Source organism: Myotis brandtii, unplaced genomic scaffold, assembly GCF_000412655.1.
Source record: "Myotis brandtii unplaced genomic scaffold, ASM41265v1 scaffold7955, whole genome shotgun sequence".
In the NCBI taxonomy this organism is placed as follows: Eukaryota; Metazoa; Chordata; class Mammalia; order Chiroptera; family Vespertilionidae; genus Myotis; species Myotis brandtii.
The window spans coordinates 5,267-19,537 of record NW_005371204.1 but is presented as its reverse complement, the minus strand read 5'-3'; the positions used below and the strand labels follow the sequence as shown (position 1 = coordinate 19,537).

Sequence of the window (14,271 nt, the reverse complement as noted above, 5' to 3'; positions counted from 1 at the left end):
GGTAAGAGATACTTCTTTTACTGCTGCATAGTATTCCATGGTATAAATGTACCACAGCTTTTTTATTCACTCATCTACTAATGGGCACTTGGGCTGTTTCCAGATCTTAGCTATTGTAAATTGTGCTGCTATGAACATGGGGGTGCATATATTCTTTCTGATTGGTGCTTTAGGTTTCTTAGGATATATTTCTAAAAGTGGGATCACTGGGTCAAATGGCAGTTCCATATTTAATTTTTTGAGGACACTCCATCCTGTTTTCCGTAATGGCTGCACCAGTCTGCATTCCCACCAGCAGCAGAACACTTTTTTCTGATATTTCTGATCACCAAATGTGTGTGTATGTAGGACACCAGCTGGGTGTGCCACAATTTAACTCAATTCTGACACTGTCTACCTAGAGATAGTGTCAGATCCCATAGGTTAAGGGCTCAGTCCCGTGAGAACGCCACCCTTCCACACAGGTTAGAGCCAATCGCAAGTAGTAGGCCCCAGGTTACCCACCGCTTCTGTCCGACTTGGCTGGAAATGACCTCTTCCACTTTGGATCCGACTATTTGCTAGAATAGCTCACAGAACTCAGGGACACACTCACATTCATCTGTTTATTAAAGGATATGTTAAAAAAAATACAGGTGAACAGCCGGATGAAGACACACAGGGGCGGTCTGGGAGGGTCTGAGCACAGGAGCCTCTGTCCCTGAGGAGTTGTTGGGGTTGTCACCCCCTCAGTACATAAATGTGTTCACCGTCCTGAAAGCTCAGAACCCCATACTATTGGGGTCCATGGAGGCTGCCTCGTGTAGGCATGACCCAGTATTAACTCCTTTTCTAGCCCCTTTTCCTCTCTGAAGAAGTGGGAGGTGGAGCTGAAAATGACAACCTTGGTCTTTCTCACTGTTTCCTCTTTCTGGGGACCAGACCCACCCTGGAGCCACCCGGGAGCCACCCGGGAGCCACCCGGGAGCCCTCCCCAAGTTCCCTCATGGGAACAAAAGAGGCTCCTCATGTTCTTATGACTTGAGAATTACGAGGGTTCCAGGAGCCCTGTTTCAGGGACTGAGGATGAAGACCAATGCGTATTTCTTATTATAAATCACAATACCTTAATAAATGAATGAATTAACAAATGAATCTGTCACATTTCAACTTCTAGATTTGAAACCCAACTACTTGTTACTTAGATTATTTCACAGTCAACCTAAGGCATCTCCCTTCCTCCCTCCCTTTCTCTCTCTCTCTCTCTCTCTCCTCTCTCTCTCTCTCTCTCTCTCTCTCTCTCACCTGCAAGCCTCCACCCTGCTCATAGCCATCTTCCTCATAAACAGAGCTGATCCTATTTTCCTGGTTCATTGCCCAGCACATAAGGGTCAAACTCCTAAACCTGCATTCAAGTCTCTGTACCAGGGGTCAGTCAACTCTGTAAAAACCTAGAAAGAGAACAGTGTCTGTCACCACCCTCAGTTATGCTGGCAGCACAGAAACAGCCACAGATAGTACACAAATGGGCGTAGCTATGTTTCATAAGACTTGACTTACGGATGCTGAAATGTGAATTTCATATCGTTTTTATGTTATAAAGTCATCAAGTTCTTTTGTGTTTTTTTAATCATTTAAACATCTGAAAACCATTCTTAGCTCTTACACTGTACAGAAGCAGGCGGCAGCCACCTCTGAGCCATGGACGGGAGCTTGCCGACCCTTGCTCCATCAGAGTTGCCCCACCTTATCTAGCGTCGCTCCCTTTCCTGTAACATGCACACCAGCCAAGCCACACAACCTCTCGGTCCCCTGGTGATTTAAGTGCCACCTCCTGCAGGAAAGCGTCCTGCCCTGCACATCGGCATTTGATCTGCACCGTTCTTGTGGAATGAAGTTCTTCCTGCCTTTCCCTATAGCAGCGGTTCTCAACCTGTGGGTCGCAACCCTTTGGGGGTCGAACGACCCTTTCACAGGGGTCACCTAAGGCCATCGGAAAACACATATATAATTACATATTGTTTTTGTGATTCATCACTATGCTTTAATTATGTTCAATTTGTAACAATGAAAATACATCCTGCATATCAGATATTTACATTACAATTCATAACAGTAGCAAAATTACAGTTATGAAGTAGCAACGAAAGTAATTTTATGGTTGGGGGTCACCACAACATGAGGAACTGTATTAAAGGGTCGCGGCATTAGGAAGGTTGAGAACCACTGCCCTATAGTGTTCTCCACGCCTGTGCCTTCCTTCTCCCACGGGGACCAGGGTCTTGGGAAAAGGGGAAAGCATTCTTTCGGGAGCTAAGGCAGGCTTAAGGAAAGAGCTTCAGAGCTTTAGTAAGGACTCAGGGTTGGGAGATACAAAAAAAAAAAAATCCAAAGAACCAACGGCATACTACAACATGCCACTCACAACAATAAATTCCAGATGAACTAAAGAGCTAAAGGAATAAATGTGAAATATTAGAAGTAGACATGATGATAGGTAAGTAACTTGAATTGTAGAAGACCTTCTTGAGCACAGTGCAAAAACCATGAAGAAAAAGATTAATTCATTTTACCACCTCAAGCATTTTTAATTTTATATGAAAAAAGGCACTGTGAACACAATTTCAAAAAAAAAAAAAAAGCAACCATGTGGGAGAAAATATTTGTGGGTTATGTAACCGAGGTTAATAGACGGAATATAAAAACCTCCCCAAATTAATAAGAAGACCAACAAGTCAATGGCAAGGTGGGCTGAGGACATTCATGAGGAATTCACAATATGAGATACGCTTAGTGTCACAGTAATCAGAAAGGGGGAGTGTAAGATGAGATATCATTTTACAAGTCAAACTAGCAAAAGGTAAAATGATTGGTAGCATCCGGTGTTTGCAAGGGGGTGGAGCTAGGACACTCGTGCAGCCCATATGGAATACCGTTTAACGGCATTCATTACTTTTTCTCAGTGTGACTTCCCTAGCACCGAGCAATGCCACTGTTGTGTATGTCCCAGAGAAATGCTGAAACACGTGCACAAAGAAGCATATAAGGGTGCAACACCAAAAACGGAAAACAAATTCCCATCAGTAAGAAAAGGTTAAATCAACTGTGGAACAGCCATGCTCTGAAATAACCTCTGGTAGATGAAATTAGACACGGCAGAGCTATATGGACTGATATAGAACTACCTCTAACACAGTGGTTCTCAACCTTCTGGCCCTTTAAATACAGTTCCTCATGTTGTGGTGACCTCCAACCATAAAATTATTTTCGTTGCGACTTCATAACTGTAATGTTGCAACTGTTATGAGTCGTAATGTTAATATCTGATATGCAGGATGGTCTTAGGCGACCCCTGTAAAAGGGTCATTCGACCGCCAAAGGGGTCTCGACCCACAGTTTGAGAACTGCTGCTCTAAGACAAAGCTTAATCTTTTTTATTTAAAAAAGCAAGTTTTAGAACAATATCAACAGTATAATATCATTCATGTAAATTTTGTTAAAATGTGAAACAAAATTATCTATTTATATAGAGACTAGAGGCCTATTGCACGAAAAGATTCATGCAATAGGCCTTCCCTTCCCCTGGCTGCCGGCACCCGTTTTACTCCAGCACCCGGGACCCAGGCCTTCGCTCTGGCCAGAGCCGCCTTCAAGCCTTCGCTGCCCCGCCCAGCCGCCCCGGGTCGGGTTGCACTCGGGACACCCACCGCCCCAGGTCACAGATAGCAGGCCCGGATGGCGGCACCTGTCCCACCCTGCCTGCAGTATGCAAATTAGCTGCCATCTTTGTTGGCGGTTCATTTGCATATTGCGCTGTTAGCCCATGGGAGGCATAGCGAAGGTACAGTCAATTACCATGTTTGTCTAGTATTAGATAGGATACATCGGTCAATTACCATGTTTGTCTAGTATTAGATAGGATACGTATACAGGGTGTGTGTGTGTGTGTGTGTGTGTGATAATGGGTGGTTATATAATAGCCATTATCCTACAGTGGGAACAGGAATTAGGTGGGAGGTCAAGAGAGCTTTCTGCATTATTTATATTGTTTGAATCTTTTCCAAGGAAGTAATTTTGTGGAACTATTTTTTTTTAATGAGCAATGATTTTTTTTAAAAAGCAGATGATGTAAAGTAAAAATATTGGGCTTCAAGATATTGTTCAACTAATCTATGATTTTCTATCTCAGTTTTCTCATCTGTAAAATGGGCAATACAATATCTTCTCTCTTTTATAAGGAGCCTATGAAACAATGCAAATGCCATCCAAGTGAAACATGTTATTATTGCCACTTGGATTCCTCAGGGAACTGCAGTGGGTTTGACATTCAGACCATGAGCAGAAGCTCTATTATGCCCAGAGGAACATCAGTGAGTGGATGAAGGGGCACAGAGAGGAAAAGCAGTTTGCCTGGGTCTACCCAGCTGATATATGGTGAAGCGGAGGTCCTTGGACTCTCAAGACACAGGAGGAGCGAAGTGGTAGAAACACGGTACTTCAGCCAGGCCTCTAAGGAGCTGAACAAACCCCCAGTCTCCTCCTAATTGGGAACACGCCGGGTTTAGAAGGGGATTGTTTGTATGTTTTCGCCTGAAAAGGAGAACACATTTTAAATGCTGAACTTAGATCTTGTACAGGTGCCCGAAGCCTGCTTTGAGTAAATTGAGTAAACAGCTGCTGGTTGTATCAGCTATTTTTACCTTGACCCCCTTTTCCCTCCTGACCCTTCTGCCTTCTCTGTCCAGCTGTTCTGTGTACATTCCACCAACAGAGGGCGCTCCTTCTCAAAGCTAATTCATTTGAGAAGAGCCAGTTTGGGTGTATATATCCATACAAAAGTAGACATTTCTGTGTGGTTTCTTCTTCTTCTTCTTTTTAAAATATATTTTTATTTATTTCAGAGAGGAAGGGCAAGGGAGAGAGAGATAGAAACATCAATGATGAGAGAGAATCATTGATCGGCTGCCTCCTGCACACCCCATACTAGGGATCAAGCCCACAACCCTGGCATGTGTACTGACCAGGAATAGAACAACGACCTCCTGGTTCATAGGTCAATGTTCAACCACTGAGCCACGTTGGCCTGGCTTTTCTTCTTCTTCCTGTTTTTAACTGTTTGCCATTAGAGTAAAGAAAGTGATTTTTTACTGTTTTGTGGGGAGGGGGCTCTCAGTCCATACTTAATCTTCAGAGCACTTTTCTATACATACTCGAGGCATAGAGTGACCACCCGATCTTTTTCTAGTACTTCTTACCAGAAAAACGTGGAGACGTGGAATTTATTTATCTGCTTTACAACCTAGCCTCGTTAAGCCAAGTCAGGGCTGGGCGGCACTCAGCTCTGAGGACACAATGATCCCTGGGAGACTTGCCAACTTGCAGTCTAGCAGGGAGGCCAACCCATAATCCACATGGTGACAGTATGATCCGTGCCATGACGCCGGTGTGAGCAAGCTCCAGAGGCTGCCTGCCCAGATCTTGGGGAGCTAGGTAGGTGGTGAGGTGGTGAGTAAAGGTCTGGAGCAGCAGTTCTCAACCTGTGGGTCGCCAACCTGTGGGTCGCAACCCCTTTGGGGGTCGAACGACCCTTTCACAGGGGTCACCTAAGACCATCAGAAAACACATATATAATTACATATTGTTTTTATGATTAATCACTATGCTTTAATTATGTTCAATTTGTAACAATGAAAATACATCCTGCATATCAGATATTTACATGACGATTCATAACAGTAGCAAAATTACAGTTATGAAGTAGCAACGAAAATAATTTTATGGTTGGAGGTCACCACAACATGAGGAACTGTATTAAAGGGTCGCGGCATTAGGAAGGTTGAGAACCACTGGTCTAGAGGGAAGTGAGGAGTGAGTTAGATATAAACAAGTTGAGTATGAATGGCCTGAACACCTAAAACCATGAGGAAAGCAATAGTCTTCCATTCAAGAAACACACACTCTAACAAGACGGACGGTGAGTAAAATGCAAAGGACTGTCTTACAAGGCCAAATGCAAATGCCAGTTAAGGTCACAAACATGTAGCTGGGATTCCAGCTGCTGCTTCAAACTGCAGTTCCCTGCGCTGCCCCAGCTCTTTGCCGTACCCAGGACGGTGCCGGGTCTACAGGGGGATTCCACGTGGGCCACACCTGCCCAGGACTGGTGGGCAGGGGAAGCACGGAGCCTGGCTGTGGTGTGCTGAGTGAGAACTTAGAAACCCTGACTTGGTGAATGAGGAAGAGAAAAAGGCCGATGGGACGTGGCTGTCAGTGTGACGGATAAGAAGGAAGAGTCGTTCTCCTGGGGCCTGGGCATCGGGACTCCAGTCCCAAGTCTTCTGCTCAGAGGCTTGCAGCTGTGCCTGCACAACTGGTCTGAGGGCTTGAGAGCAAGCTTGCTGGGTGGCAGAACCAAGTCTTCTGCTCAGAGGCTTGCAGCTGTGCCTGCACGACTGGTGGCAGAATGATGGCCTCCAAAGCGGTCCATGTGCGAACGCCCGGACCTGCGAATGTGTTACCCTGCACGGCAACAGGGATTTTGCAGATGTGATTAGGTAAGGACCTGAGAGGAGGAGTTTATCCTGGGTGATCCCAGTGGCCCCAATCTAGTCACAAGTGTTCTTATAAGTGAAAGAGGAAAGCAGGAGGGTCAGAGAAGGAGGGATGCAATTGCTGGCTGGGGGGCCACAGCCAAGGAAGGGGAGCATTCTAGAAGAAGCTTTTAGGAACTGAAAAAAAGCAAGAAACAGATTCCTGCCCTGGCCAGTTTGCTTAGTGGTTAGAGCATCGACCCGTGCGTGGAAGGGTTGCAGGTTCAATTCCTGGTTGAGGGCAAGTACCAGGGTTGCAGTTTGCACTCCGCCCCCAGTGGGGGCATGTGCAGGAGGCAACCAATCAATGTATCTCTCTCACATCAATGTTTCTCTCTCTTTCTCTCTTTCCCCCCTCCTCCCTCCTTTCCACTCTTTCTCTCTCTCTTTCTCTCTCTCTCTCTCTCCGAAAAGCAATGGAAAAAATATCCTTGGGTGAGAATCAACAAACAAAACAAAAAAAGAAAAAATAAATAGATTCCTCCCCTACAGCCTTCACAGCTCTGCTGACACCTAGATTTCAGACCCATTTGGACTTCTGATCTAGAACCATAAACTAATAAATCTGCATTGTTTTAAGTCACTAAGGTCATGGTGATTTGTTATAATGAAAGGCAACTCCTAAAGACACCTGAGAAACTGTGTCTGGACCAGAATGTTCTGCGACCAAGCCCTGTGAGGTGGAGAGGCCAAGGCTGACAGGGAGGACTAAATTCATGCCAGTTAGTGAGCCCAGGTGTTGGCTGTGGTCATGCTGCACATGGTGCCTTTCTGAGCTTGATGAGCGCTCCTGGACAACCTGAGACCCGGTGGTTTGTATGTAATGCTGCGCCAGGAGGGAACCAGGGCTTCAAGAAGTGCTGTTTACCTTCATGCACTGAGTGTCCATCTTTCACCAGTGTGCACACGGTGTCCAGACGCGTGCACCTCTGACTGCCCTCAGAGGTGCTACTCTCTCTTCTGTGCCCCAACTATATGGATTCCCTGCACCCCATAGAGAATTCCCCCAATAAGTGGCTATATCTGGACTTCAGTAGTTATGTGTGTCAATGCATTGGTGGCTTAGTCTGAAGGGTATGAATCAGAGGTTTTACACTAGTTTGTTATGACCCGGGGATAGAGGTTTCAGAATGCAGATTTCGCTCCAATTTAAGTAAAGACTTCTTTAATGGTCTCTATCCATTCTTCTACTTCCATGTAGCAAACCCTATTTTTACAGACTGAAACACGACCAATTAATGTGTTCTTCCAAAGTTAAGCCAATTACCATGGTGTAAATATTCCCACCATGGCCAATGTCATGGTATCAATGTGATGTTGATGAATGCAGAGTTGGGAAGAGATGTGTACTATCAGCTCTCACAGGCTGGTAAGAGCTGGTTCCGGCATACACTGTTTATCTCTACCCTTCACCTTCACTTTCTCATTAGGAGAAGGAACACCCCAACAGTGGCAAGGTTGGAATGCTCATGGAGCACTTATGATGGGCCAGGCACTCTTCTAAGGACTTCACATTTAAAACATTTAATTCTCGCCCACCCAGTGTGGCTCAGTAATTGAGCTTCAACCATGAACCAGGAGGTCATGGTTCAATTCCCAGTCAGGGCACATGCCTGGTTTGCAGGCTTGATCCCCAGCAGGGAGCATGCAGGAGGCAGCCAATCAATGATTCTCTCTCATCATTAATGTATCTATCTATCTATCTATCTTCCTCTCTGAAATCAATAAAAAAATATTTTTTAAAAAATAAAATATTTAATTCTCACAGCAACTCTGTGTGGTGGGTAGAAATGAGGGAACTGAAGCATGGGTGAAATTACCAGTCCGAGCTAAGAGCTTGTGATATAAACTTAATCTGTTTCAGTGTCCATAATCTTAAAAACTACACTAAATTATTCTCTAAAACTGCACTAATACAGTAGCCACTAGCCACATTGGCTATTTTAATTGAAATTAAATAAAATTAAAAATTAAATTCCTCACTCATACCAGACACATTTCAAATGCTGGATAGTCTCATGCTGCTAGTGGCTACTGTATTGGGCAACACAGATATAATACATTTCCATCATCACAGGAAGTTCTATAGACAGTACTGCCCTAAATAGGTCGTCAGAAAGAAAGAACCCACACATATCTGTTTTGAAACAGTGGATTTAATGGCCTTTATTGACAGCTGTAACATAAAAACTCAAAATACACAGTCCCTATCTCTTCTGCTCTGCGAAGTAAATTCATTCATTCATTCATTCATTCAACACGCATTAACTGAGCACCTACTATGTTTCAGGACCTGTGCTAGGTTCTGGGGAAAGGAAGATGAATAAAGGGACACAGCTCCTGCCCTCCAGGAGCTCACAATCTGATAGAGGAGGCAGACAATTAGGAGAGAGTTATGATGGGAGATTCAAGGGTAATACCAGAGACCCAGGCAGCCAGCTGAATTGAAGGCATTCAGGGAAGGCTTCACAGATGGGGTGATTTCCAAGCTGGATGCTGAAAGATGAATAGGAGTCGGCAGGTTTTAGCTGTTTTAGGTAGAAAACTCAGAGAGGCATGGAGAACATGGGTCACTCAGGGACCAGGGAGTGAGTGGGTTTGACTGAAGTCTAGGATGCCACAGAAGCAGAAGTCAGGTGTTCTCGGTGGCGTGCTGAGGAGGGACAGATGTTGGGGAGGGGAGATAGGGAGAGAAAGAGAAAGAATTTTATTCTGGATGTGCTGAGTTTGATGTGCCTGCAGAACATTCAAGAGGGTGTGTGGGGCTGGAGCTGAAGAGCAGGGTTGGGAGATACGGATTTAAGACCATCAAACCAAGGGCCTGGCGAACTGCAGGGAGTGTGTGCAGACTGCGATGAAAATAAAGTGAGAGTGACCACGATGAACAAAACCAACTACGGGAAATGCCACATATCAGGGAACGTGGAGAAACAGGGACCGAGGGAGACTGAGAAACCACATCAGAGCATCAGCACCGGGAAGCGGTGTTCCAGAAATCAGCGCTGGGAGTGTCAACTGATGCAAAGATGCCAAGAATCGCAACAACCAAAAAGGGCCCTCTAGAACTGACCTTGGTAAAATCTCTTCTAGTGGAGTTCAGGAAGCCAGCCTGCAGTGGCTTCAGGAAGAAATTAAAAGTGAAGGAAAGAAGATGAGCCCTGGCCAGTTTGGCTCAGTGGATAGCTTGTCAGCCTGCGGACCAAAGGGTCCTGGTTTGATTCATATCAAGGGCACATACCTGGTTGTCGGCTCCTCTCCGGCCCTGGCCCAGGCCCTAGTCAGGGCTCGTGCAGGAGGCAACCAATTGGTGTGCTTCTCTCACATCGATATTTCTCTCTGTCTTTCCCTCTTCCACTCTCTCTAAAAATCAATGGAAAAATATCCTCTGGTGAGGATTTTTTAAAAAGAAAAAGAAAGAAAAGGAAAGGAAAGGAAAGAGAAAAGGAGATAACTATGGGAGACAAACCCTTTAAAAACTACTCAGCTGTGAACATTATTACTGCCGGTCACCCCCAGCATGTGTACTGACCACACTCAAGAAGCTAGAAACATGTCAAGGATCCAGGGTGGAGAAGGAGTAATAGGTGAAGCCGGGCCCAAGACAGGGGAGGAAGGAGCCCAGAGCACAGGTGGAGAAGGAGCGGGGGTCCTGTCCACTGGTGTGAGAAGGAGGGGTGGGTGCAGGCATGGCGTGTGTGACTGTAGGAAGAGGAAATTGAGGGAATCCAGGTATATGTGTTTCCAAGTCTCCCTCAGCTTCATCCTGAACAGACTTCTCCCATCCTCGTCACCCAAACACTGACAATCCCAGACCACGGGTGAGGCCAGCAGCCCCAGAGACACCTGCACAGTTGGGTGAGCAGCCACCTGAGGCTCCAAGCACCTGCCACCCTCAGCTCAGATGAGATCCCCTCCACGATAGCCCACACTGCGTGTACACACACCCACCGGACAGGCCCACTACTGCTCCCCTCTCTCCACACGGCTTACATTGCATTATGATTACACAGCGCTTTCATTGTCTGCTTACATTTTGCCTCCCCAGCTACTCTTGGAACTTCTTTATCTCTAGGGCCTACAAATACTTGTAGGATGAGTTGAGCTATAGGATGAATTAAATTGAATTAAACAGAGTTGAGATGAACCAACATGACACTGAGGAACCCAGAGCAGTACATTCCCATAGCAACAGGGTTGAGCAATACTCCAATTTACCCATCAAGGGTCTCCCCAGAAGCCCACTCCCTCCAGAATGTCTCCCCAGTTCCTGAGCCACAGTGCCCCCCCCGCCACACACACACACACACACACACACACACACACACACACCCCAGGCAGGTCCTCATTGCTTCTTATGGAACAGAGATGGCGCCGGCTCGCTGCTGGGCTCAGCCATGACCTGCATGGGCTGGTTGTTCAGGGCAGCCTCACGCATCTTGCGGTACATGAACTCGTTCTGGTGGAACAGGCGCAGCTCCATCTCCGTCTGCATCCGCATGGCCTGTGGGACGCAGACACACCAGGAACAGTGATGACAGGCCCCAGGACATGGTGGCGCTGGCCTCCCTGGGCCCTTTTGGAAAAGGCAGGCAATGGGGTAAATGACTCCCAGTCACCAAGATTCGACGGTGCCCCCTCAGAGGATACATCCACCGGGGCCTAGGGTCCTGGCCGTGGGTCAGCTTGTTAGGGAGTCAGACCCCTGAGAGAGTCAGACCCCTGAGGGGTTGTTCTCAGGAACCGTCAAGTGAGGACTAGATTTGAACCCTGGCCCCTGCACTGGGTCCCACCTTATGCAAGTAATTGAATCCCTTCAGCCCTCGGTTGCCTCGTACATGAAAGGGGTAAGATGCCTTCCTACTTCCCAACAGACCAGGAAAATGACAGTATGTGACACACACAATGAAGTTCTCACTTCCCCATGTGTTCTTTTAAGAAATACTTATCGCCCAGCCAGTGTGGCTTAGTGGTTGAGCATCCACCCATGAACCAGGAGGTCATGGTTCGATTCCCAGTCAGGGCACATGCCCAGGTTGAGGGCTGATCCCTGGTAGGGGGTGTGCAGGAGGCAGCCGATCAATGATTTCTCTCTCATCATTGATGTTTCTATCTCTCTCTCCCTCCCCCTCTTCCTTCCTCTTTCTGAAATCAACAAAAACATATTTTCTTTAAAAAGCATACTTAACAAGCGCCAGACATTGCTGAGGGGCTAAGGATGCAGCAGTGAATGCGATGGGCAAAATCTCTGCCTTTGACAAGCTTAAATCACTAGGCATGAAGTCTGTCTCCTCACACACTTTATGCCACCGAGTCTTTCATCTTCCCCACACTGCACTGTCTGAGGACAGCTCCTTGAACTCGGTCACTCTTGAATAAACCAGCCCTTCAAAGCACAGAGGAAACCAGCAGAGGATGAGAGCATGCCATGTGCCAGGCACTGTTCTCAGTGCTGTTCACACATCAAGTCATTGCACCCTCCTTACAACCCTCTCCTCTTCCTCCGGTTTACCGACGAGGAGACTGAGGCCCACACATGCAATATTTGCATTCACATGGCTAGAAAGTGGGGAAGCTGGAACTCAGTCCCAGCAGTCTGCTTCTAGAGTCCGTGCTCCGCAATCCACTCATTCTGTAATGCACATTTCGTCACGTGCATAGCTACACACACACACACACACACACACACACACACACACACACACTCACACATGCATGCACACACACCATTATCTAGGTTTTCTCAGTCAAGCTTGGAGCATCTCAGGTTTCAAGTCTCAGCTTGTCATCCACCAGCTATTTGACTATGAACAGCTTACTCCCCTTCCCTGGGCCTCAGTTTCCTCATATGTAAACAAGGGGAGTGGGCTAAAGCCTTTGTGAGCTCCCTTCAGGTCTCGCAGGCAACCTAGGGACTTTCCCAGAGCAGAGTTCAGACCTCAGCTCTCATCCTCAGAAAGCTCAGAGCAGGCAGGGGGTCCCGGCGTCAAGGTGCTACTTGCCTCTAAGTCCTTGGTAATTGGGTGGGTGGGTCCGTGTGTCACCAGGAGAATGGCATAGGCTTTGCAGATCATACCGTGCCCCACCTCAATGTTACCAGCATGCCAGTTGGTCAGCCCCGCCCGCATCACGGCCATGCCCAGTTGGGCATTGTTGGGGTGGTAGAGCTTCCTGTAGAGGCAATAAATAATCATAACACATAATCCCAGCCTCCCTTACAATGGCAGAGTATTTGACATGTTATCAAGTGCTCTCATTGAAGTCCTTCTGCTTTCCCACCAGTGCCACCCTCTGCAGCCCGCTGGGAGGGGACTGAGGCGCAGACAGGTGGGAGGTGGCCAGAACCCCACACAGGGAGGCTGTAAGAGCTGAGACTTTCATCTGAGTCTCCGAGCCACATCCTCTTGGGGAAAAGGAATCAGGATTGTACTCTGAACGTTACTATGGGAACCTGGGAGCTCTCTGGTGCACCCATCCCTCTTCCGGGAAAGCAGTAGAAAGGCCAAAGGGAAAAGGTTAACAAAAATGTCCTTCTTGGGGCAGAATTGCATTTTTCCCTCCGTGGCACCTTCTTAACAGAGCTTCCTTTTAACGTGTTATATAGTTTCCCTACATTTCATTTCTGAGTAACATCCTTCCCCCAAAAATGAACCTTCTTGTGCCAATGTGGCCATGTAGCCAGATACACAAATTCACATGCCACTGTGAACAGGGAGGACATCGGCAGAGGGAAGGCAAGGACATTCTATTTTATACTTTACAATTTTAATGAACGAAAGCTCACAGGATTTTCTGTGTTGGTTGTTAGGGGGGACCCTTTCTAAACACTTAAAATCCTGCTGGACTTGGCCATCAGGAAATCAGAAGCCACCAGCAAACAATAGATACGCTGCAGGATTCGGGAAAGACCGGGGATGACAAATAGGTTTCACCTTAGGTACCAACTCTGAGTATTTGGTCATTATTACTAGGAGCACCATGATTAAAAGGCTTCGTTGTAAAGAGTCCCAATTACTGCTGCTTGCTGTGGGTTCAGGAGGGAGAGGTAGCAGCATGCGCGCCCTCTATTTGTCCTGCCTGGAGTAGACACATTTCCAGATTATCTGACACCCAGGATTGTCACCTACACATAGCCATCCACCATCCTCCTGGCGTAGTAGGAGGCCTCCTCAAACGCCTGGAGGTAGGAGAGGACCTCGGAAACGATGCTCAGCATCCTCAGCATGTAGATGTTGGTGTCAGCAAACACCGAGTCCTGCTTCTCCAGGCACTCCCGGCACAACTTCACAACCTGGAAGAGACACAGGCCCGGTCCGTTACCAACGCGCCATGGCACATGCTTAATTCACATACGGGAGCCGCACAATGACACTGGACACTCCTTTGAAAGTTGAGATTGCTCACAATTTGTGATTTGAATTGCAAAATGGTCTTATTTGGGTAAGATGTAGAGATGGAAAGGGAATGGCAACACGAGAAGTTTCCATATATAAGTCAGTTGGGAGCAGGGAGTTAGGAAAGATAGATATATATATATACATACATACATATATACATACATACACATATATATATCTACACTAATAAAAGAGAAACATGGTAATTAGCGTATGACCACTACCCTTCCCATTGGCTAATCAGCATATCCTTATGCAAATTAACTGTCAGCCAAGATGGCGGCCGGCAGCCAGGCAGCTGGAAGCGA

General features: G+C 46.8%; 1 protein-coding gene across 1 annotated transcript in view; it reads right to left on the bottom strand.

Moving 5' to 3' along the window:
- Positions 1 to 9,971: 9,971 nt before the first annotated feature.
- Positions 9,972 to 14,271, bottom strand: part of LOC102257900 (histone-lysine N-methyltransferase SMYD1) — a gene marked incomplete at its 5' end in the record, with an annotated part of 7,583 nt that continues 3,283 nt past the window's right edge. The window contains 3 exons of the mRNA XM_005883621.2: positions 9,972 to 11,070; positions 12,569 to 12,737; positions 13,694 to 13,857. Of these exons, the coding sequence (XP_005883683.1) occupies positions 10,912 to 11,070; positions 12,569 to 12,737; positions 13,694 to 13,857 (492 nt within the window). The remainder of the gene's footprint in view (positions 11,071 to 12,568; positions 12,738 to 13,693; positions 13,858 to 14,271) is intronic.